The sequence below is a fragment of the Salvelinus alpinus genome, chromosome 17, assembly GCF_045679555.1.
Source record: "Salvelinus alpinus chromosome 17, SLU_Salpinus.1, whole genome shotgun sequence".
Classification (NCBI taxonomy): domain Eukaryota; kingdom Metazoa; phylum Chordata; class Actinopteri; order Salmoniformes; family Salmonidae; genus Salvelinus; species Salvelinus alpinus.
In genome coordinates this window covers 18,462,967-18,487,359 of record NC_092102.1, presented here as the reverse complement: position 1 = coordinate 18,487,359, position 24,393 = coordinate 18,462,967, and the positions used below count along the sequence as shown (strand labels likewise).

The window sequence follows — 24,393 nt, the reverse complement described above, 5'->3', positions numbered from 1 at the left end:
TAAAAAGTGAAATAAATCATTCTCTCTACTATTATTCTGACATTTCACATTCTTAAAATAAAGTGGTGATCCTAACTGACCTAAAACGGGATTTTTACTAGGAATAAATGTCAGGAATTGTGAAAAACTGAGTTGAAATGTATTTGGCTAAGGTGTATGTAAACTTCCGACTTCAACTGTATGTAAGAATCCTGTTCATAGACTATAGCTCACCATTCAACACCATAGTCCCTTCCAAGCTCATCGCCAAACTGAGGATCCTGGGACTGAACACCTGCCTCTACAATTGGATCCTGGACTTCCCGACGGACCGTCCCCAGGTGGCCTACCCTTAAGCCCCCTCCCCCTTCACCACTCCTCTCTTCACCACACTGAGCAGCACCTAACCAAAACTGTTATCCTACCCCTTACCCTGAACTGGGTTTATATCCTAACCTCAATCCCACCCTAAACCGGGTTTATATCTAAATCCCAACCCTGAACCGGGTTCATATCTAAATCCCAACCCTAAACCGGGTTCATATCTAAATCCCAACCCTACCGTCCCTATACACTGATACATCACATTCTTTCCCTTTGACCCCTCTGTTTATGCATGTTTTGTTTAGTCTGATGTTGTGTTTTAAATCCTCTTTTTGTTTTTCTTTACATTTCTACAATTGTAAAGCGACTTTGAGTCCTTGAAAAGCGCTATATACTGTAAGTCCCATGTATTATTATTATTACAGAGAGGAGGTCAGAGACTTAGCAGTGTGGTGCCAGGACAACAACTTCTCCTTCAACGTCAGTAAGACTAAGGAGCTGATCATGTACTATAGGAGAGAAAGGGGAGTTACAGACTCCGACGCCCCCCCCCCAAAAAAACCTCCACTGTTACAGTAAGGGTGAGCGGTCAGCATGTCTTGGGGGTATGTTATTTGTACATCTGTAACTTTCTCACATTTCATTCAGGATTATGCGTAATCATGGTAGCCTCCACATTCATGTAGAAATGTTCAGAAATACATTCTATTCTTATTGACTCCAAAATGCCACAATACATTATTTACTATTAATTTCTATTGGCCAGAAAATAATCTGAAAACAAAACAAAGAGCAAATGCATCCAACAAATTTGTAGTCACAAGCTTGATGTAGTCATTGCGTGCTATGAACGTGGGACCCACCAACATTTTTTTGTCTTGTACTGATTGTATGTGGGTGTTTTGATGTGCAGGGTATTGCATTCCTCATTTTGTTTATAGTGTGCAAGTGGAATTCAGCAGATGAGAATGCAATAGGGTTGGGTATGTTTCCACTTGACACTGCAGAAATATGTATTAGATGTTTATGTGTTCCCGATCGGTTGGTTGAATTTACATATCAATAAGGTGTTATGCCATTGGTCATGCTTGCAGATAGGGGGATATCACAAACGTAAATCTAAGCTTGACATGCAAGCGGTAGGTCTGAAATATTGTATTCTATTTTCATATTTACAATATGTACACTACCATTCAAAAGTTTAGGGTCACTTAGAAATGTCCTTGTTTATGAAATAAAATATCAAATTGATCAGAAATACAGTGTAGACATTGTTAATGTTGCAAATTACTATTGTAGCTGGAAACGGCTGATTTTCTATGGAATATCTACATAGGCGTACAGAGGCCCATTATTAGCAACCATCACTCCTGTGTTCCAATGGCACGTTGTGTTAGCTAATCCAAGTTTATAATTTTAAAAGGCTAATTGATCATTAGAGAACCCTTTTGAAATTATGTTAGCACAGCTGAAAACTGTTGCGCTAATTAAAGAAGCAATAAAACTGTCCTTCTTTAGACTAGTTATGTATCTGGAGCATCTGTGTTCGATTACAGGCTCAAAATGGCCAGAAACAAATTTATTCTGAAACTCGGTCTATTCTTGTTCTGAGAAATGAAGGCTATTCCATGCAAGAAATTACCAAGAAACTGAAGATCTTGTACAACGCTGTGTACTAACTACTCCCTTCACAGAACAGCACAAACCGGCCCTAACCAGAATAGAAAGAGGAGTGGGAGGCCCCGGTGGACAACTGAGCAAGAGGACAAGTACATTAGAGTGTCTAGGTTGAGAAACAGATGCCTCACAAGTCCTCAACTGGCAGCTTCAATAAATAGTACCCGCAAAACACCAGCCTCAACGTCAACAGTGAAGAGGCGACTCCGGGATGCTGGCCTTCAAGGCAGAATTCCTTTGTCCAGGTTCTGTGTTCTTTTGCACATCTTAATCTTTTATTTTTATTGGCCAGTCTGAGATATGGCTTTTTCTTTGCAACTCTGCCTAGAAGGCCAGCATCCTGGAGTCGCCTCTTCACTGTTGACATTGAGACTGATGTTTTGCGGGCACTATTTATTGAAACTGCCACCTACTCATTCAAGGGTTTTTCTTTATTCTTACTATTTTCTACATTGTAGAATAATAGTGAAGACGTCAACATTATGAAATAACACATATGGAATCATGTAGTTACCAAAAAAGTGTTAAACAAATCCAAATATGTTATATTTGAAATTCTTCAAAGTAACCACCCTTTGCCTTGATGACAGCCTTGCACACGCTTGGCATTCTCTCAACCAACTTCACCTGGAAAGCTTTTCCAACAGTCTTGAAGGAGTTCCCACATATGCTGAGCACTTGTTGGCTGCTTTTCCTTCACTCTGCGGTCCAACTCATCCCAAACCAGCTCAATTGGGTTGAGGTCGGGTGATTGTGGAGGCAAGGTCATCTGATGCAGCACTCCATCACTCTGCTTCTTGGTCAAATAGCCCTTACACAGCCTGGAGGTGTGTTGGGTCATTGTCCTGTTAAACAACTAATTATATTCCCACTAAACGCAAGTCAGATGGGATGGCGTATCGCTGCAGAATGCTGTGGTAGCCATGCTGGTTAAGTGTGCCTTGAATTCTAAATAAATCAGAGACAGTGGCATCAGCAAAGCAACCCCACACCATCACACCTCCTCCTCCATGCTTCACGGCGGGAACGACAAATGCGGAGATCATCCGTTCACCTACTTTGCGTCTTACATAGACAAGGCTGTTGGAACCAAAAATCTCAAATTTGGACTCATCAGACAGAATTCAACCGGTCAAATGTCCATTGCTAATATTTTTGGGCCCAAGCAAGTCTCTTCTTCTTATTGGTGTCCTTTAGTAGTGGTTTCGTGCAGCAATTCGACCATGAAGGCCTGATTCACACAGTCTCCTCTAAATAGTTGATGTTGAGATGTGTCTGTTACTTGAACTCTGAGAACCATTTATTTCAGCTGCAATTTTTTGGGCTGGTAACTCTAATGAACTTATCCTCTGCAACAGAGGTAACTCTGGGTCTTCCTTTCCTGTGGCGTTACACATGAGAACCAGTTTCATCATAGAGCTCGATGGTTTTTGAGACTGCCCTTGAAGAAACTTTCAAAGTTCTTTTCCAGGGCTTTCTAAAAGTATTCAGACCCCTTGACTTTTTCGCCATTTTGTTACATTAGAGCCTTATTCTAAAATGGATTAAGTAGAATTTTCCTCATCAATCTACACACAATACCCCATAATGACAAAGCAAAATCAAGTTTTTAGACATTTTAGCAAATTTCAAAAAAATAAAAACTGAAATATCACATTTACATAAGTTTTCAGACCCTTTACTCAGTACTTTGTTGACGCACCTTTGGCAGCGATTACAGCTTCAAGTCTTCTTGGGTATGACGCTACAAGCTTGGCACACCTGTATTTGGTGAGTTTCTCCCATTCTTCTCTGCAGATCCTCTCAAGCTCTGTCAGGTTGGATGGGGAGCGTCGCTGCACAGCTATTTTCAGGTCTCTCCAGAGATGTTCGATCGGGTTCCTAATGTTTGGTATGCTGTAGTGTAATCACGACAGTAGACATGACCTGTGTCAGCTGTGCAGTTAAGCTTCTTCTGTCAGTTGTCTATCTAGAGGCAACACACATAGAGATCACAGGCGGTAGGTGGTACCTTAATTGCGGAATTCGGGCTCATTTTAATTGCTGGAACGGAATACATGAAATGGTATGAAAAACGCCAAACAAGTGGTTTCCATGAGTTTGATACCATTCCATTTACTCCATATCAGCCATTATTAAGAGCCAACCTCCTCTCACAGCCTACTGTGATAGATTACACACAAGCACCAAAATAGAATAGGCAAGATGCAGATGTTTTAACAATTGCTACCAAAGGCTATCTCAAAGGAGAGAACGTGAATGTAATAAGTAAGTCATTGTACTAAGGTCTTTTTTTAATAGAAGACATGATACTGCCAGCATGAGTACAACTGGTTCTGGAACTTTGATGCCAGCTCTTTCTCTCTCTCTTGCAGTAGTCCCAATATGAACTGTTTAGACAGCTTTATCCCAGCACCATATCATCTCTACAATTCTGCCTGATAGTTCAATGGTATTGTATGAGATTAAAATGGATTGAGTGCTCTTTCAGGAGTTCTGAATCCTAAATGGTGATGCGCTGTCCCTGTGCTCAGTGCCTAAAGGTCAGTGGACCAGCTAGACTGTGAAGGGGAATGCCAGACAGAAACAGGGAGGGAGTTACCCGTCATACATGATCTGAGCCGACCTCCACCCCGCCCCGCCCCTCCCTCCTGGCCCTCCCTCTTTCCTCTTAACTGTGTGTTCTGAATGTGGTTCAACAGGCTGGACCGCCTCCAGCACACTCTAGGGCTGGGCTGGAACAGCTGTTCAAGCATGTGTGTACGTGTGTGCGTACATGTGTCAGTACATCTATGTCTATCTTCGTTTCTATCTCTCTGTGTCTATGTCTGCCTCTCTCTCTTTCCCTCACACTCCGTGCTGAGGTGCTTCCTGAACAGGGCTCGCTCTAGGACCCAGTGAGAGAGAGACTAGGGGGCGCAGTGATATTTTTAATCTGACCACAGAGCCTGTTAACTCGCTGCTGCTGTTTCCTCGAAACTGAAGACAGTTCTGACAGAAGTGCCTTGTACCTTAGCATAGTTCCTCATCCTCAGTGTGATACTAACCGCTGTAGGGTAGTACCCCAGGCCGCTTGGAGCAGAGACACCCCCAGACCCCAGACAGCGGGCCCCCCCTCCATGGCCCCGTGGCCCTGTGTGTCCTGACATGCCAGGCAGCAGCAGCAGCACATGCCAAGCCCCAGCAGGCCAGCCATGGAGCAGCAAGCCTGGATACTGAGGGGCTTCCTGGCTCAAGTGGAGAACAAGGAGGCTGAGGTGGAGGAGGCGGAGAGTGGCTTCACCGGGGAGTTCTTGGTGAGTTCTTCTCTTTATTTGATCACTCTGTTACAGCGGGGCTCCTCTCGCAGACACGGGACGGGTTCCGAGCTGTCTCACTTTATCAACAAGTGGATTAACTCTGTTGGCGTTGGAGTGGTGCGGTCTTTACCTCTGCTGTGATGCTGAATGTTTACAGTTTGTCTAAGCTTAGAGAGCACTGTGTGTATGAGTGTATTTGTTTTGATGTGAGTGTGGGTGGACATAGAGTGCTGTTGTGATAAGCCAAACTGTTTCATTCCACTGAACAGAACTCTGTCAATGTCCCAAGAAGAATTGTACAAAAGAACGTCATGCTCAGAGGAGAGACATACTATTTACTGTATGTTGTGCTGTTTCTGTATGAGTTGTCAGTCAATCCCCAACAACTGCTTATTAGCTTCCTCTTACTGCACTGCTGCCTGTTTCTAAAGGCCCCCATACAAGGAAGGAGATCTACAGGCAAATGCAATGTTATTGATGTAGAACGAGCCCCCCCCCCACCACCACCCACTCTGCACACACACACACGCTTAAACACACACACGCAGACAAATACACATATACGTGAACACATGCACAGAGACACACACACAGACACGCACACACATAGTGACTGACTGACACTTGCGCTACAAATGCAAACGGCTTTGACAGAAGCCTGTAAGTAGGCAGCATATACACGATGACATCAATGACCAGTGCACTTCAACTAAAACACTGCGGTAACACTTTATTTGGATAGTCCATCTGTAGACGTTTCAACTGACTACTAACCCTAGCTCTAACCCTAACCCTTACCCTTATTCTAAACCTAACCGTAATCTTAGCAAGCAGTTTCTTATCAACAGATAGTTTGTTGATAGTATGACAATCTGCAGTGCATCTACAGATGGAAAATCTGGACTATCCAGATAAAGTGTGACCAACTCCGCCTCGGGCCACCCCATGGTCTTGTTCCCATGGATGGCATCACCTGTGGACCATCGCCATGGTGAGGAGTGACACCTCTGTGACTGAGGGTGTTGGGCCCACTCTCCTCTCTCTCCGCATGCCGCCCTTGTGTCATGCCCCTGCCGTCCTGACCACCCGGGGGAACAGAGCTCACGTCACTTCCTTGTGGAACAAAAAGAGCTCTGTGGTCTGCAGGGTGCAGATGTCTGCTCCCGGCCTGCTCTGCATCAGCCTTGTGTTAGGGCTGTCTGTGAGAACTGGGCCTGAACAAAAAGACCAGTGTGTGTTTGAAATACAGAGGACCAGGAAGGGACACTCTGGGGCTTTATTTGGAGTGTCACTCATTCACTACTAATTGGAATGGAGTCACTGATGACTGGAAGTCCTCTCTTAGTCTGTGGCTAGGGCTGTTTCCAGTAAGCTAATGTCTGTACGTTTGAGCCATGCCAGAGCTGATAAAAAGCTTTGGCAGTAGCAGTGGTGTCCCAGTGTTACCCACAGAGTGTACAGGGTGTGACTATAACACTGAATTTAGCTCTGGGGAGGAGTGACAACTTATTGCAGCTCAACTGTCTCTCCTCTTAATTAACACTGAAGAGAACTGTAAATAAAAACCACGGTGGGCAGTTACTAGACTCAGACATGGGAACTGTGACAACTGCAACCTCATTGTTTGTATGGCTACTTACTTCCAGTTCCCCAGAGGAACAAGGTAATTAGACACCCTAACATTTAGCCACATAGATCGAAGTGTTAGCCAGACTGAGATAACCCCTTCCCTCCTTCACATGCATACATACGTGTTGTGTTCTCTAATATTTGCCTCACTTCCCTGTGTTGCAGAGGCTCAAACGCCAGTCCATCAAGTACCGCACTGACAAAACCTACCCCACAAAGATAGCAGATAAGCAGGAGAACGTGAAGAAGAACCGATACAAGGACATTGTTCCCTGTAAGTCAGCTTTTACCATTACAGTCTAATGCAATGGTTTGAAGTGGTATATTTATGCAGTACTCACTATAACTTTTCACTACTACATCTCATTACAATACCATCCTCATTTCCCCTCAGTTGACCACAGCAGAGTGAAGCTGTCCCTTACCACCTCCAAGAACGATAACGACTACATCAATGCCAGCTTCATCAAGGTAGGGTGATGGGACTTTGTCCTGGTATACTAGACTGTACAATAGAAGAGTATTTGCAGCAGAGTTCCAGGTGGACAAGTGTGTGACACTTTGCTCTGCGTACCCCCAGGGAGTGTCAGGGGACAGGGCCTACATTGCCACTCAGGGCCCTCTTCCCCACACCGTGCTGGACTTCTGGAGGATGCTCTGGGAGTACGACACAGAGGTACAACTCTGTCTCTCTGTCTCTCCCCCTGTCTCTCTTTCTCTGGTGGGGTTGGTGTACTGATGGACTTATGGTGATCTTGTCTTCTATCAGGTCATAGTGATGGTTTGCAGGGAGTTTGAGATGGGCAGGGTAAGTCACTCTCTATGCTCATGTACACTATACACTTCTCTATTATTACACTCAGTGGTGGAAAAAATACCCAATTGTCATACTTGAGTAAAAGTAAAGATACCTTAATAGAAAATGACTCAAGTAAAAGTGAAAGTCACCCAGTAAAATTCTACTTGCGTAAAAGTGTAAAAGTATTTGGTTTTAATAAACTTAAGTATCAAAAGTAAAAGTGTGAATAATAAAAAAAATCCTTACATTAAGCAAACGGCACAATTTTCTTGTGTTTTTTAATTTACGGATAGCCTGGGGCAAACTCCAATACTCAGACATAATTTACAAACTAAACATTTGTGTTTAGTGAGTCAACCAGATCAGAAGCAGTAGGGATGATCAGGAATGTTGTCTTGATAAGTGTGTGAATTTAACCATTTTCATTTTCTGTCCTGCTAAGCATTCAAAATGTAATGAGTACATTTGGGTGTCAGGGAAACTGTATGGGGTAAAAAGTACATTATTTTCTTTAGGAATGTAGTGAAGTAAAAGTTATCAAAGATATAAACAGTAAAGTAAAGTACAGATACCAAAAAAATACTTTAGTACTTTAAAGTATGTTTACTTAAGTACTTTACACCACTGCATTTCATAGTCAAATAATGTGTTATTAAAATGGTCAGTGTTGTGGCTTTATGCACATTGAAGCCTGTTTGTGTTACTCTTTTGTAGAAAAAGTGTGAGCGCTACTGGCCAAAGAAACAAGAGGAACCTTTTGTGTGTGACCCGTTTACTATTTACTGCGTGAGTAGTAGGCTACTTCCTCTCTCTTCCTCGCTCTCTGACCACTTCCTGATTTGGTTGGTCAAATGGCCTCTTAACCATAACTAGGTTATCTACACTACAGTGATCAGTAGTCATGAATGGTAGATGAATGCAACCTTTGAACATCCAGATACAGGCACTTAAAAAATATGTTGATGTGCTTAGTATTTTTGCTATGGGATTCTCATTTCTGAGGTTCTCCTCAAACATGCCTGAAATATGCCTAAACATTGATAATCACTCATGTGTCAAGTACATGTAGTATACTAATGTCATTCTCAGGTTAAAAAGACTAACGTCTGCAGGTTGTCTGTGTGAAAATAATGCTGAACTGCCAACTCTGTGTGTTTGTGTACAGGACTCAGAGGAGAGTAAAGGAGACTATGTGAGCAGGAACCTAAGAGTGACCTACCGCAATGTAAGTACTGTTTATACCCTTACTATAAACTGAGATGCAGCTTTAATTAGAAACTATCATGGATAGAATTTGCGGACATAAATGCTTAAAAACGCAAAGTTGTGATGGAATATTTTGTGGGTGGAATTGTAGTATACTTTGGTGCCGAGCATGTCAGTAATAAATCCCCTCAAAACTAACATCACATGAGGTAGGGGTAAACAGGAAGCCCTGTGTGAGTACACAGGTCTCCTGGTGTGTCTCTCTGTCTGTGTTAACATTGAACTGTGTCCCTTAGTGGAGTCGTACCCTGAGACAGCTGCACTATATCAACTGGCCGGACCACGGGGTCCCAGACACCATCCCTCCCATCTTGGAGCTCCTGCAGGAGATGAGAGCTTACCAGGCCCATGAGGATGTACCCATCTGTATCCACTGCAGGTCAGCTCTCCAACCCCCCCACACACACACACACACCCACACACACACACACACACACACACACACACACGTGTGTGAATCAGTACTGAATCACACCATACTTTAAGTTAATTGTGTACTGTGTGTGTATGAATCATTGTCTGATACGGAGAGTCAATAAACCATCTCAAAGCACGGAAAGTTAGGTTCCCTTTGCATCTAATGCTAGGCAGTCATATATCTCTATCTATGTTGCTGTGGGGTCCTTTCTCATGAAATAGTGATTGTTCCGTAGGTGGAACACATTCTTGTGGGCCTCCTGTTGTAGACCCCTTTATGCTCAGGCACCTCCCTCTTCTCTTAGACACACAGACAGGAAGTGTTTGTGGGCGGATGGCCATCAGGCGACAGTGGGTGTTACAACAAACACTCGTATAAATTTTCCTTTTCTCTTACTGTCTCTGGCCATGGTTACAGCTAACACATGAACTCAAATGTACTTAGCACTGCATGCTAAGCCACGCAGAGTGAAAAGGTAACCTATTGTAAGTCCGTTGCTTATCTGAGGGCCTAGTGGTGATTTTGCATTTTTCAACCCTGTCCTCCTTTAATAACTCTGTTGACTGACTTTCGTGAGTAAGACACGAGAGAGAGAGAACAGAGCTTTTTTCCATACTATGACCACAGTGACACACGGAAATTCCATCGATGGCGACAGGCCCCCTCTTTGAAAGTTGCTCAACGTGTTTGTCATAGGCTTGAGTCAAGTGTTGCATGACACTCCAGAAAGAAGACTCAACAGATAAATCCTCAAATGCAGTTTTCCACAAGACACGTTATCCCCTCTCTCTGTTCTCTATAATAAGACTATGATAGACACTCTTTAGCACCCCGTATTAGGCCCAATTGCGAGAGATGATTTACCCCAGTCAGATGGCATTACACTTCAGTAGTCAGTGAATAGAAGTGTCCGTGTACCAGGCTGACATCCAGGCGTGGTTTACAGGAGGCATCACAGATAGATGAACCACCAGGAACGGAATGTTCAGTCATAGGCATCAGGCATGCCCGTGCCATAGACCCATGCTCTCCTCTCTACTCAGTCAGTTAACCCACAGGCAGGATTGAGGATAGGAAAGTATTACCGTGTGAAATGACAGATCTGCTTACACACATTGTCCTTGGAACAGTTCACTCTCCACGGGAGACTGGGCTGCCCTCATATCACCTACAGTTGAAGTCGGAAGTTTACATACACCTTAGCAAAATACATTTAAAGTCAGTTTTTCACAATTCCTAACATTTAATCCTAGTAAAAATTCCCTGTCTTAGGTCAGTTAGGATCACCACTTTATTTTAAGAATGTGAAATGTCAGAATAATAGTAACGAGAATGATTTAAGCTTTTCTTTCTTTCATCACATTCCTAGAAGGTCAGAAGTTTACATACACTCAATTTGTATTTGGTAGCATTGCCTTTAAATTGTTTAACTTGGGTCAAACATTTTGGATAGCCTTCCACAAGCTTCCCACAATAAGTTGGTAACTGAGTCAGGTTTGTAGGCCCCCTTGCTCGCACACGCTTTTTCAGTTCTGCCCACAAATGTTCAATAGGATTGAGGTCAGGGCTTTGTGATGGCCACTCCAATACCTTGACTTTGTTGTCCTTAAGCCATTTTGCCACAACTTTGGAAGTATGCTTGGGGTCATTGTCCATTTGGAAGACCCATTTGTGACCAAGCTTTAACTTCCTGACTGATGTCTTGAGATGTTGCTTCAATACAACCACACAATTTCCTTCCTGAGGATGCCATCTATTTTGTGAAGTGCACCAGTCCCTCCTGCAGCAAAGCACCCCCACAACATGATGCTGACATGATGCTGCCACCCTCGTGCTTCACGGTCGGGATGGTGTTCTTTGGCTTGCAAGCCTCCCCTTTTTTCCCTCCAAACATAACAATGGTCATTATGGCCAAACAGTTCTATTTTTGTTTCATCAGACCAGAGGACATTTCTCCAAAAAGTACGATCTTTGTCCCCATGTGCAGTTGCAAACCGTAGTCTGGCTTTTTTATGGCGGTTTTGGAGCAGTGGCTTCTTCCTTGCTGAGCGGCCTTTCAGGTTATGTCGATATAGGACTCATTTTACTGTGGATATAGATACTTTTGTACCTGTTTCCTCCAGCATCTTCACAAGGTCCTTTGCTGTTGTTCTGGGATTGATTTGCACTTTTCGCACCAAAGTACATTCATCTCTAGGAGACAGAATGTGTCTCCTTCCTGAGCGGTATGACGGCTGCGTGGTCCCATGGTGTTTATACTTGCGTACAATTGTTTGTACAGATGAATGTGGTACCTTCAGGCGTTTGGAAATTGTTCCCAAGGATGAACCAGACTTGTGGAGGTCTACAATTTGTTTTCTGAGGTCTTGGCTGATTTATTTAGATTTTCCCATGATGTCAAGCAAAGAGGCACTGAGTTTGAAGGTAGGCCTTGAAATACATGCACAGGTACACCTCCAATTGACTCAAATTATGTCAATTAGCCTATCAGAAGCTTCTAAAGCCATGACATCATTTTCTGGAATTTTCCAAGCTGTTTAAAGGCACAGTCAACTTAGTGTATGTTAACTTCTGACCCACTGGAATTGTGATACAGTGAATTATAAGTGAAATAATCTGTCTGTAAACAATTGTTGGGAAAATGACTTGTGTCATGCACAAAGTAGATGTCCTAACCAACTTGCCAAAACTATAGTTTGTTAACAAGAAATTTGTGGAGTGGTTGAAAAACGAGTATTAATGACTCCAACCTAAGTGTATGTAAACTGACGACTTCAACTGTAGCTGAGCTGTTGAGTAGAGTCTGACGGTCTATCTGTCAGTTAGGCTGTGTGGGCCAGGAGCAGGAAGGACCAGGCCTGCAGGGACAGGCAGCAGAATGTATGTGCCAGATCAGAGCTGACAGTGTTGACAGCCAGGGCGTTAATAGCAGCCTGCAGTGCAGTGACTGCTCACACTGTGTACATCCACATACACTGCTGTCTGCAGGTTGGGGTGCTAAAGCGCTATTACACATTAATAGCTCAGCAAGGCTTTTTATCACCATACAGTATGGAGTAAAGGAAAACAATTATAACACTTGACACGTGTAAAAAAAATAAAAACAACTGTTAAACAGATAAAAAAAGAATGTGGTTAAACAGAGTTTGTACTGTCAAAAATGAATATATATTGTACTTGTTTGTGGTTCTTAATTAATGTACTGTATTTTACGTTAACCTTGTTTTCTTCCTGTTTGTCCCTGCAGTGCTGGCTGTGGAAGAACAGGAGCACTGTGTGCCATCGACTATACCTGGAACCTGGTGAAAACACAGGTGAGATAACAGTACCTGCCCTACCCTGTACAGTACTTATCTCCTCCGAACCAGAGTGCGAGCAGAGGACCAAAGACTCCTGTGTCTGTCGTGCTGTACTGAAAGATAGTGTTTCTGTAACTGTATGTGTCACCTTACTGATCGTTACCGACGCCTTTGTGTTAACTTCCAGCTGCTCACAGAAGACTTCAACATCTTTGACCTGGTCAAAGACATGAGAACACAGAGGCCTTCTGTGGTTCAGACCAAGGTAGTGTTCTCGCTTCGTATTCTTCATAGGGTTTTCACGTATAACCACATGCATCAACACATCCGTTGTGACAGGCTTCTTTTAGACCGAGTGTGTGTTTTCACTTCATCGTGCTTTTTTAGCATAATCACATACAGCACATAAAAACAGTGTGACATGCCTCTATCTGAGCTATTATCACAAGGCTGTAGCTCAACATTATCTGATGCCAACCCACTCAAAGCCTTAATCTGTAACAAGTAGAGCCACATATTTTTAGCAATCTCTAATGTTTTTAGCAACTCCCCATGTGCAATCTCTCATGACTATTTTGTTGGAATGCTTCACAATAATATCTTGCCGTGGCAACTGATAAGGGATCGTTTGAACACTAACAGAACTGGTTTTGTGTTTAACTACAGGAACAGTACGAGCTACTGTACAGAACCATCAAGTTCCTGTTTGAGAAGTACCTGCAGTCCATGGCCCCAGTCCCCCCTTCCTGTACAGAGGAGGTGAGACAGACAGCGTGTTTGAGGGATCAGTTTGAGCAAGGCGAGGCGCAGGACCACTGATTTTGTTCACCTAATGAGCAGTTATTTGGGATGAAAGGTGATTTGTAGATCCGGGATTCCGCGCAGTTCGTCTGTTATGTAGTCTACTTCAAAGACTCTTGCTAGGGGAACCAGGCTGGCTGTTTAGTCACGTGGTAGCAACAGTTAAACCACAGGCAGAGGAACACAGCAAAACAGACTATGACCAGTGATCTGTGTTTTATGTAAATACTTTCTCAGAGGGGGAATGATTAAGCATGCAATTCTGTTGAACTGTTTAGGTGCCAGTGGCCCCTTCACCCCCTACAGCCAGTGACAGTGAGCTCTCTGACCTCAGTGAGGAGTCTGAAGCTGAACAGGAACCAGAACCTGAGCTCCAGCCTAAAATGGAACCACAGACAGAGCACAGGTACAGCACAGTAAAGACTTTTCCCCCATCAACCATAGATCTGACAATTAAAGTTTTTTTCATGGTGCATTACCTTGAAACCTTGTAAACCTTGAAGCATATCTCTATATCAAAATACACTACATGACCAAAAGTATGTGCTAACCTGCTCGACGAACAACTCATTCCAAAATCATGGGCATTAATATGGAGTTGGTCCTCCCCTTTGCTCATATAACAGCCTCCACTCTTATTGGAAGGCTTTCCACTAGATGTTGGAACATTGCTGCAGGGACTTGCTTCAATTCAGCCATGAGCATTAGTGAGGTTGGGAGATTAGGCCTGGCTCGCAGTCAGCATGCCAATTAATCTCAAAGGTGTTTGATGGGGTTGAGGTCAGGGCTCTGTGCAGGCCAGTCAAGTTCTTCCACACCGATCTCGACAAACCATTTCTGTATGGACCTTGCTTTGTGCACAGGGGCATTGTCATTCTGGAACAGGAAAGGGCCTTCCTCAAACTGTTTCCACAAAGATGGAAGCACAGAATCGTCTAGAATGTCATTGTATGATGTAACGTTAAGATTTCCCTTTACTGGAACTAAGGGGCCTAGCCCAAACCAGGAAAAATAGCATAGCCCCAGACCATTATTCCTCCTCCACCAAACCTTACAGGTAGCATTCTCCTGGCATCCGCCAAACCCAGATTTGTCAGTGGTACTGTCAGTGGCACTTACAGTTGACCGGAACAGCTCTACCTGGGCAGAGATTTGATAAACTGACTTGTTGGAAAGGTGGCATCCTATGACAGTCCCACTTCAGTAAGGCCATTCTACTGCTAATGTTAGTCTATGGAGATTGCGTAGCTGTGTGCTCGATTTCATACACCTGTCAGCAACGGGTGTGGCTGAAATAGACAAATCCACTAATTTGAAATGGGTGTCCACATACTTTTGTATGTACAGTGCATTAGGAAAATATTCAGACCCCTTGACTTTTTCCACATTTTGTTAAGTTACAGCAATATTCTAAAATGGATTAAATAAAACATTTCTTCATCAATCTACACAAAATACCCCATAATGACAAAGCAACAACAGGTTGTTAGAACCTAAAAAAACTGAAATACCTTCTTTACATACAGTTGAAGTGGGAAGTTTACATACACTTAGGTTGGAGTCGTTAAAACTCGTTTTTCAACCACTCCACAAATTTCTTGTTAACAAACTATAGTTTTGGCAAGTAAGTTAGGACATCTACTTTGTGCATGACACAAGTCATTTTTCTAACAATTGTTTACAGACAGATTTTTTCACTTATAATTCACTGTATCACAATTCCAGTGGGTCAGAAGTTTACATACACTAAGTTGACTGTGCCTTTAAACAGCTTGTAAAATTCCAGAAAATTATGTCATGGCTTTAGAAGCTTCTGATAGGCTAATTGACATAATTTGAGTCAATTGGAGGTGTACCTGTGGATTTATTTCAAGGCCTACCTTCAAACTCAGTGCCTCTTTGCTTGACATCATGGGAAAATCAAAATATATCAGCCAAGACCTCAGAAAACAAATTGTAGACCTCCACAAGTCTGGTTCATCCTTGGGAACAATTTCCAAACTCCTGAAGGTACCACGTTCATCTGTACAAACAATTGTACACAAGTATAAACACAATGGGACCACGCGAAAAGTGCAAATCAATCCCAGAACAACAGCAAAGGACCTTGTGAACATGCTGGAGGAAACAGGTACAAAAGTATCTATATCCACAGTAAAATCAGTCCTATATCGACATAACCTGAAAGGCCGCTCAGCAAGGAAGAAGCATCCTTTGCTCCAAAACCACCATAAAAAAGCCAGACTACGGTTTGCAACTGCACATGGGGACAAAGATCATACTTTTTGGAGAAATGTCCTCTGGTCTGATGAAACAAAAATAGAACTGTTTGGTCATAATGACCATCGTTATGTTTGGAGGAAAAAGGGGGAGGCTTGCAAGCCGAAGAACACCATCCCAACCGTGAAGCACAGGGGTGTCAGCATCATGTTGTGGGGGTGCTTTGCTGCAGGAGGGACTGGTGCACTTCACAAAATAGATGGCATCATCAGGAAGGAAATTGTGTGGTTGTATTGAAGCAACATCTCAAGACATCAGTCAGGAAGTTAAAGCTTGGTCACAAATGGGTCTTCCAAATGGACAATGAACCCAAGCATACTTCCAAAGTTGTAGCAAAATGGCTTAAGGACAACAAAGTCAAGGTATTGGAGTGACCTTAATCCTATAGCCCTGACCTCAATCCTATAGAAAATGTGTGGGCAGAACTGAAAAAGTGTGTGCGAGCAAGGGGTCCTACAAACCTGACTCAGTTACACCAGCTCTGTCAGGAAGAATGGGCCAAAATTCCCCCAACTTATTGTGAGAAGCTTGTGGAAGGTTACCCAAAATGTTTGACCCAAGTTAAACAATTTAAAGGCAATGCTACCATATACTAATTGAGTGTATGTAAATTTCTGACCCACTGGGAATGTGATGAAAGAAATAAAAGCTGAAATAAAAATGTGTATAATAGTAGAGAGAATGATTTATGTAAACTTCCAACTTTAACTAAGTATTCAGATCCTTTGCTATGAGACTCGATATTGAGCTCAGGTGCATCTTGTTTCCATTGATCATCCTTGAGATGTTTCTACAACTTGATTGGAGTCCACCTGTAGTGAATTCAATTGATTGTACATGATTTTGAAAGGCACAAACCTGTCTATATAAGGTCCCACAGTTGACAGTGCATGTCAGAGCAAAAACCAAGCCATGAAGTCGAAAGGAATTGTCCGTGGAGCTTTGAGACAGGATTGTGTCAAGGCAGCAGCATTTACAATCCCCAAGACCACAGTGGCTTCCATCATTCTTAAATGGAAGAAGTTTGGAACCACCAAGACTCTTTCTAGAGCTGGCCACAAGGCCAAAATGAGCAATCAGGGATAAGGGCCTTGGTCAGGGAGGTGACCAAGAACCCCACAATTCCTCTGTGGAGATGGGAGAACCTTCCAGAAGGACAACCATCTCTGCAGAACTCCACCAATCAGGCCTTTATGGTGGAGTGGCCAGACGGAAGCCTCTCCTCATTAAAAGGCACATGACAGCCCACTTGGAGTTTGCCAAAAGGCACCTAAAGCACTCTCAGACCATGAGAAACAAGATTCTCTGGTCTGGTGAAACCAAGAATGAATTATTTGACCTGAATGCCAAGCGTCACGTCTGGAGGAAAACTGGCACCATCCCTACGGTGAAGCATGGTGGTGGCAGCATCATGCTGCGGGGATGTTTTTCAGGAGCAGTGACTGGGAGACTAGTCAGGATCGAGGAAAAATGAACGGAGCAAAGTACAGAGAGATCCTTGATGAAAACCTGCTCCAGAATGCTCAGAACCTCAGACTGGGGTGAAGGGGTATTGGGTATTTGTCATTAGTGGGTATTGTGAGGAAGAAAATAAACAATCCATTTTAGAATAAGGCTGTAATGTAACAAAATGTGGAAAAAGTTAAGGGGTCTGAATACTTTCTGAATGCACTGTATAGTGTATATCACAATAGCCAATTAGGGTTCTCACGCATAGAGAAAAATGCCTCCAGTGGCCTTACTTCAATAAAATGTCTGGATAACTCCTATTTTGTTCCAGGCACACAGAGAGCGAGGAGCCTGGTGGGATATCCAATCACGCTGTACCAGTGGCCTTCTTTTCCCCAGAAGTGCATGTTGACCCACTGTGTGACGCGGCTAAGTGCTCCCCCTCAGCCATCCTCAATGCTCTGAGAGCTAGGGACAGGCAGAGGGAACAGCAGAGACCATACTCCCTACCAACACAGACTGTGAACCAGAAACCACAACCCCGAAAGAAACAGCCCAATAACATGGCCGTCAATCAGAGACCACCATACCCGCCACCGACACAGCCTAATTACCAGAGACCTTATTTCCTACACACACAGCCTGCTAACCTGCCCAACAGCCAGGACCTGAGACAAGAGCCCAGCCCCAATATCCCCATCATACCCCCTCAGGCACTCAGGCCTCAGGAGTTCTCTCAGATAGCCATGGAGCAAGAGAAGGTGGAGATGGATGGAGAGATCACCACACTGGTAATACCAGTGCTTCCTGTGGACTTATTCTCCAACCCCCTCTGTCTCACCATGGAGGACCCCTACTTTGGGCCTGACTCACCCCTGGCTGCTAAGGATCCCAGAGGGTCTGATGATGAGGAGGAGCAGGCTCCACTGAGCCAGTGGACAGAGAACCCCTGTTTCAACGGACCCAGTCTGACCCTTAACAGCCAGCTGAAGGAGCTGCCAGCCCTCACCACCACCAGCGCTGCCCCAGGTGCAGTTTCTTCAGATGAAGACAGTCCACCTCCATTACCTGAGAGAACTGCTGAATCATATGTACTGGCTGCTGGTGCAGGTGAATTTTGACATGCTTCCTGTTTAAAATGTGGGATTAACATATTCCAACTAATTATTTGGAGGGCTAAAAAAAATATCTTCCTGTGCCCCTCAGAGCGCTCGGATAACATCTCTAAACCTAAGATGTTAGAAATCATCCTCCCTTCTAATGCTGAAGCTGAGGCCCTCAGGGGGGGGAATGGTGAGTGTGGGGGAACGGTGAGTGGGGGGAACGGTGAGTGGAGGAATGGTGAGTGGGGGGGAATGGTGAGTGGAGGGCCTGTAAAGGCACTCATAATACTCTTTATAAGTTCTTCTTGATAAGTACTCGAACATGCATTTCCTCTCAACCTAATTTGCCCCCATAGGGAGTCCCCCGTCGCCTATCCCCCCACTGCCAGAGAGAACGCCAGAGTCCTTTGTGTTGGCCAACGATGCCGGTAGGAGCACTCCTGTCTTCCCTCCCCTCTCAGTCCCTGTAGAGAAGATGGTCCAGGACAGGCCAAAGGACAGCAGGATTGGAACATCCTTGGAATGGTGTGGCCGTTTAGGGGACACACCAGCTCTGGTGGAGAAGAGATCTTGGACGAGGAGCAGGAGCTTAAAAGTTAAAATGACAACACTCTCAGGTACATTTGTCAAAGATGTATTTTTTCTCAGAATAATAAAATAGGTATTTTTTTATTGATTGTTCATTAAAAAAAAAATATATATATATATATTACCGGGATAGTCACAAAACGCCATGTGATTTTAATCTATGTCTCTGGCCTTTTCCCATTACAGTATCACCCCCGGTTACAGTATCACCCCCGGTTATAGTTCCTCCCCTAGTTGTATCTTTGGTTCCTGCTCCCTGTACATCTATAATCCTTCCTCCTCCCCCTCCCTCTCCCTACCCTCTGGTCCCTACTCTCTCACCTCCAGGTAAGCAAACGTGACACCCATTTTATGCTTTCAATGTAACTTTTTCTATAATGAGGGGTCCTCACTGACTTGTTTGCTTTCTTGTGAATGATCAGAGAGACTGACTCCCCCTCTACCTGAGAGAACCCCAGAATCCTTCATCGTGGTCATGCAGGACGGTGAGCACATCTCTTCATCACCACCACCTTCGCAATCATCATCATCATCATGTGAGTGCTGCTGTCGATGTTAACCCTCCGGACAAAATTCCTAAACATGTAAACGACTCTGTGTGTAAACTGTCTCAATCGACGTAATGAATCTACTGTGTACTAATCTGACGTTCTACTGTTTGGCCAGTTGCATTTGATCAAAACAGCACGCCCTGCCTGCAGAGTCTGAGCAGCCAGACCACAACCACACAGCAGAGGATCGGTACGTCCTCAGAGTGGTCGGGGAACTCCCAACCCAAAAGATTCCTGGATGGAATCATGAATCGGAGCAAGGTAGCAGACATGCTGTAGCTGTCAAGGCTATAAAGAGACACCCTCATAGAAATAATTATACTCCAATGGGGATGGTTCTTGTAATTATATTTCTATGGTCTCACCCATATTTAGAGAGTTGGGCCTTTTACTTTTAGAATTTTGTCTAATTTTTGTCTAATTCTAGACATTCAGTTACTTAGCAGAATTGAAATAGTCCCCATATAATGTTAATGGGGAGCCAACATGGCTGCCATAGAACGTTAATGGGGAGCCAACATGGCTGCCATAGAACGTTAATGGGGAGCCAACATGGCTGCCATAGAATGTTGTAGTCATGTAAATGCATCATAATGCAGAAACCTCAACGGCCCAACTCTCTAAATACATGGCTCTGGTCACACTACCTGACAGTAGCGACTCACAATCTCTTACAGTCTCTTACTCTAACAGTCATGTGTATTTAATGGTTACATCTAGAACAGGATGCTGCCACCCACCCCTTTGTGCCATAGATTACCTCATCTTTCATAAATGCCCTTATGAGATATAAAAATCACTAAGCATTTTTTGTCTTCCTTGTGATTCATGCTATGACTCAGATGTTCCAGTTGTTGTTTATACTTTAGTACATTAACACAACACTGTAAATTGTTCACTCAGAGTGTCCGGGCAAAGAGTTCACGGAAAGGTAAGCTATTTTCACAGTATTGGCTGAGAAAAGCCATCTGTCTTTTTTGGTGTGGTTTCCTTCTTCTGCTATCGGTCAAGTCTGTCTGTTTGGAGTTGACAAAGACTAAGTCAACTTCCGTCTACTTAAAATGGTTGCTCTGGGCTCTACTCCCTTACACAATAAAATGCCCCAATAGGGATCATTGAATAGAGTCATTTATCCAGAAGCTGCGCTGCACCTACCAAAATAGAAGTCAAGCCATATTGAGCCACATTGTCGAGCCATAATGTCAGTGTAAAGATTGGAGGTAGTCTTTCAAGCCACTGTAGGGTGGTATTGAGCTATCTGATGTTTGAGACAAAATGTATGTTGATTATTGTGTCTGTTTCCTGTGCAGAGCACCTGACGACTGTTCATCTGGTTGCTCCAGCCGTTGTGGCCTTGGCGACAAGAGGAAGTGGTAAGTTGCAACGCACAGAACGTAGACCCCCAATTACAACTATCAACTCTGTCTGACAACTACACACAGGCCCATGTAAATCAGATCTCTCTCCTTATCAAGAGTATTCAAATCACAGTAATCCAACCATCCGCCCTATTCCCATATAGTGATGACTCTTGATGATATTGAATTTAACTTTCAAAAAATGGTTCCCTAACTGTGAAACATGTGATGACTGTTTCTTAGCTGAGATGGAGCATCAGCAGCCTGTGGTCACCAGCATCTCAACCGGCTCTGGGACTACTGACAACAAATCAGACATGAACAGTGGGAAGAGCATGTCTAGAACAAAGGTAATGGCTATGTACATAGAATTACAGTAACTGACACACTTGATCTATTGGTTAAAAAATTGAGGATCTGGTGTTTCTTTACTGTGCTATTATTTGAGAGGGGAGAGTGGGGTTAATTGAGCCATTTTCTACATTCATCTCTGTCAAGGGAAATATAGTATTATTTCAAACAAAGATATGTACATATATTTCAGGATGTCGTGTAACCCTAGAAATAATCAGAATTCATGTAAAAATGACAGTTTTTAAAACATAGCTGGTCCATAAAGTGGTCTCTTGGCACAACTTACCTCGGGTATAGGGTAAGTTGGGTATAGGGTAAGTTGAGCCAAGAGACATGGTAAGTTAAGCCTCCTACAAATTCTGTACTGAATGAAACACCACTACCTTTTTAAAACCATGTCTATCTTTGTTTCCCAAACACATTTCAACACAATCACAATCACTTTTTTGTCTTTTAATCATTTTAGGCTTAACACTAAAACACTTTGTACTTTTTTGAAAGCCTTCACATTTTCAGGCCTTGTTGTTACCTCATATCCTAGCAATAATGCCCTGCAGAAGAAGAAAACACTTACATTTCCGTAACTTGCCATTGGCTCAACTTACCTCAAGGCAATTTTCTTTTACTATATTAGCCCACACAGATAAAATGATGCACTTCCATGCTAGCTTTAAGACCTCATATTGAAGCTTATAGAGACCCCAACTGATATATAGAACAATATTTAAATGATCTCCTTTGGTTTAGATACAAGCATCATGAAACATTTAACCCAAATTAATTTGACTTGGTGAAAATCTGTTTTTTGGACATAACTTGCTTGCCACTTTTTCAATGTGGTTTCTTCCTTCACAGACTTAATTATGTGTATGGTTTCCTAGAAACATGGGTGGCTCAACTTCCCCATTTGTCTTAACTTACCTCTCTCTCCAGCTATGTCTTATCATCTAAAGCCAGCAGTCTCGGTTTTTCTTTTTCAGAGCCTGAAGTTCTTCAAGCACAGACAGAAACGTAAGTAACAGATCTCTGTAAATGGATCTGCTGCCTGGAACATACATCCCCCCACCTCTAGTATACCTCTACTAGCTAAAATAGTAACACATTCTTCCCACCCACAGCAAAGACAGCTCCCCCACCAACAACAACCCACTCTGGATCACCTCCTTCTAATGGTGCCTCTGCCTCGTCATCAGTGTTCAAATTTGGTAAGCATTCTCAAAAGAGATCCATGCAACTCTCATGAACCATCAATAGTCATTTTAATTCAAAAGTCTCTCAAAGTATCATAAAGAATCACAAACAGTCTCACAAAGTCTGTTCTCTCTCCAGGATTTGGGAGTCGTTTTGTGAAGCCTAAAGGGCCGAGGACTCACCCCGAGACGTGGTTTTAAGACAGCCAGTCAACAAAGCTGGACATGTCTGGCCACTGTCCTGAGATCACAGGGCTGGAACCCTGCATGTGGCTAGTCGATACCGGCTAGCCTGGTCCCAGGCCTGTGATCACAGGGCTGGAACCCTGCATGTGGCTAGTCGATACCGGCTAGCCTGGTCCCAGGCCTGTTGGTGCTGTTTTGCCAACTCCTGTGTCATTATCAAGTGAGACCAGTAACCGTTCCCAGAGGAATTATCACAGTGTGAAGGAAGAGTATTCCATGATGACATGGAGGATGACATACGGTACTGTAGCATTCTCCCTCTGCATCCATTCTGGAAGGACACAAACATGGTTCCTCAAACTGCTGTTACCGCCCGGTGATCAACCTCTGATGAGCTTTTTTACAGAACCACCTGCTATTCATGACAAATTGATTGTACTGTGGTTGCGAAAAACGCAATCACATGTTGGCAAAGGATGGATGAGTTGATAAATATGTTTAAGAGAGGGCTACTTTTGACTAGTCAAATACTGTAAGGTACTTTGAATTGTTGTTAACACTTGATACATGTTATATCCAGATAGTTTTACATGCTGTTTGATTTTGTTTGTTTGTGTAGTCTACTTTTGATCCAGACAAAAGCTAGATCTACACCTGCACTGTTCAGTGTGAATGTTACCCACCACGATGGGACAACTATTTTTAGGATAAATATATTTGTACCGGTAATATTTTTCGTGGAGGTGTGAGATAAGACAGACACTGTACGTACATCACGTTCATTGTGTGTGGATGTGTTTTCTATACGGGCTATAATTTAAAAGCAAAGCCAAGACCTATTGCTGTAAATTTACCCATTGATGAGGATCACTGATTTCTTCTCTATAATGCTTACAAAAGTAATGCCACTCAGTTGTTTCATACATAATACAGGCATACAGTTATTTATTTTTTTTAAACACAGGAAAAGTTGATGCATTCCATTGTGTGTTTTCAACTCAATTTATATGACTGATCACACTTTTAATATCATAATTCTATTAAATGTAACTTATTATTTTTACCCAAAAAACTGTCTTGACTTTTTGTTACACAACATCGTAAAAAAGAAATCTCTCTCATGAATTAAAATACAAACATCAACAACAGTAATTATTTGTATTAACACTACACATAGCATGTCTTGGTCATCAGCCACACTCCACACCGCAGCAGAATATGACAAAGCTCAAAAGAAACCATAGCTGGGTCGTTCCACTAAATATTTTAAGTAGAAATTGTGCACCAATATAGAATTAGTTCAATCCTGTTATATTCAAATAAGTGCCCTTCAATATAGACAATATGGTGAATTCAATAAATCTTTTTTTTTATTATATGAATAAAGACTTACTAAAGTGCTACAATTCAGCATTTTGACATGTCCCTCCATCAACCCTGTGTCACTTTCAGGGAGATTTTAACCCACTTAAGTCCTAATCAAATCATTGTTTTTAAAGCAGGTAACAACCCTGAATCCATTGATAGACAGGCTAGGATGTTTTAAAATGTGGTGAAACTTGCATTCAATTGCCACTCCCTGTTGTAAACAATAAGTTTCCATTTCCCCTGTCAGGAGAGGATTTATGGTTGACTTAAGATGAAATCGTCAACCCTGTCCCTTTATTTTGCACTTAATAGGCACTTACTATGTATATTTTTATTTATTTAACCTTTTGAGATGGGAAAACATGTCCTTTAAAAACCAATTAGGCAGTGTACATGATATATACCATGGTACTCTATCTTGACCGGTAAAGCGAGTTGCTTCGGTAACTCATGAAAAAAGTGAATAAACTCCCCA

At 43.0% G+C, this 24,393-nt stretch overlaps 1 protein-coding gene across 3 annotated transcripts; it reads left to right on the top strand.

Annotated features, from left to right (window-relative positions):
• Positions 1–4,970: 4,970 nt before the first annotated feature.
• LOC139542367 (tyrosine-protein phosphatase non-receptor type 12-like) lies at positions 4,971–23,622 on the top strand. 3 transcript variants are annotated; one of them, XM_071347711.1, is made up of 24 exons: positions 4,971–5,276; positions 7,074–7,182; positions 7,303–7,379; positions 7,489–7,584; positions 7,678–7,716; positions 8,422–8,493; positions 8,873–8,932; positions 9,210–9,352; positions 12,639–12,705; positions 12,878–12,955; positions 13,357–13,449; positions 13,770–13,897; positions 17,552–18,330; positions 18,427–18,513; positions 18,680–18,940; positions 19,098–19,238; positions 19,334–19,396; positions 19,578–19,723; positions 20,366–20,393; positions 20,773–20,835; positions 21,064–21,170; positions 22,155–22,185; positions 22,293–22,379; positions 22,504–23,622. In XM_071347711.1, the coding sequence occupies exons 1-24, from the start codon at positions 5,151–5,153 to the stop codon at positions 22,563–22,565; spliced, it is 2,943 nt and encodes a 980-aa protein (XP_071203812.1). In that variant the 5' UTR covers positions 4,971–5,150; the 3' UTR covers positions 22,566–23,622. The 3 variants fall into 3 exon arrangements, with proteins under 3 accessions (XP_071203812.1, XP_071203811.1, XP_071203810.1); XM_071347710.1 differs by having other exon boundaries at positions 19,334–19,444; XM_071347709.1 differs by having other exon boundaries at positions 19,334–19,447.
• The last annotated feature ends 771 nt before the right edge of the window (positions 23,623–24,393 follow it).

Excerpts from the sequence above, each read along its gene's own strand:
- LOC139542367 (XM_071347709.1), top strand. The coding sequence starts at position 5,151 with ATGCCAAGCCCCAGCAGGCCAGCCATGGAGCAGCAAGCCTGGATACTG. Across the intron at positions 7,585-7,677 it reads TCTGGGAGTACGACACAGAG|GTCATAGTGATGGTTTGCAG; the intron begins GTACAACTCTGT and ends GTCTTCTATCAG. Across the intron at positions 8,933-9,209 it reads TAAGAGTGACCTACCGCAAT|TGGAGTCGTACCCTGAGACA; the intron begins GTAAGTACTGTT and ends TGTGTCCCTTAG.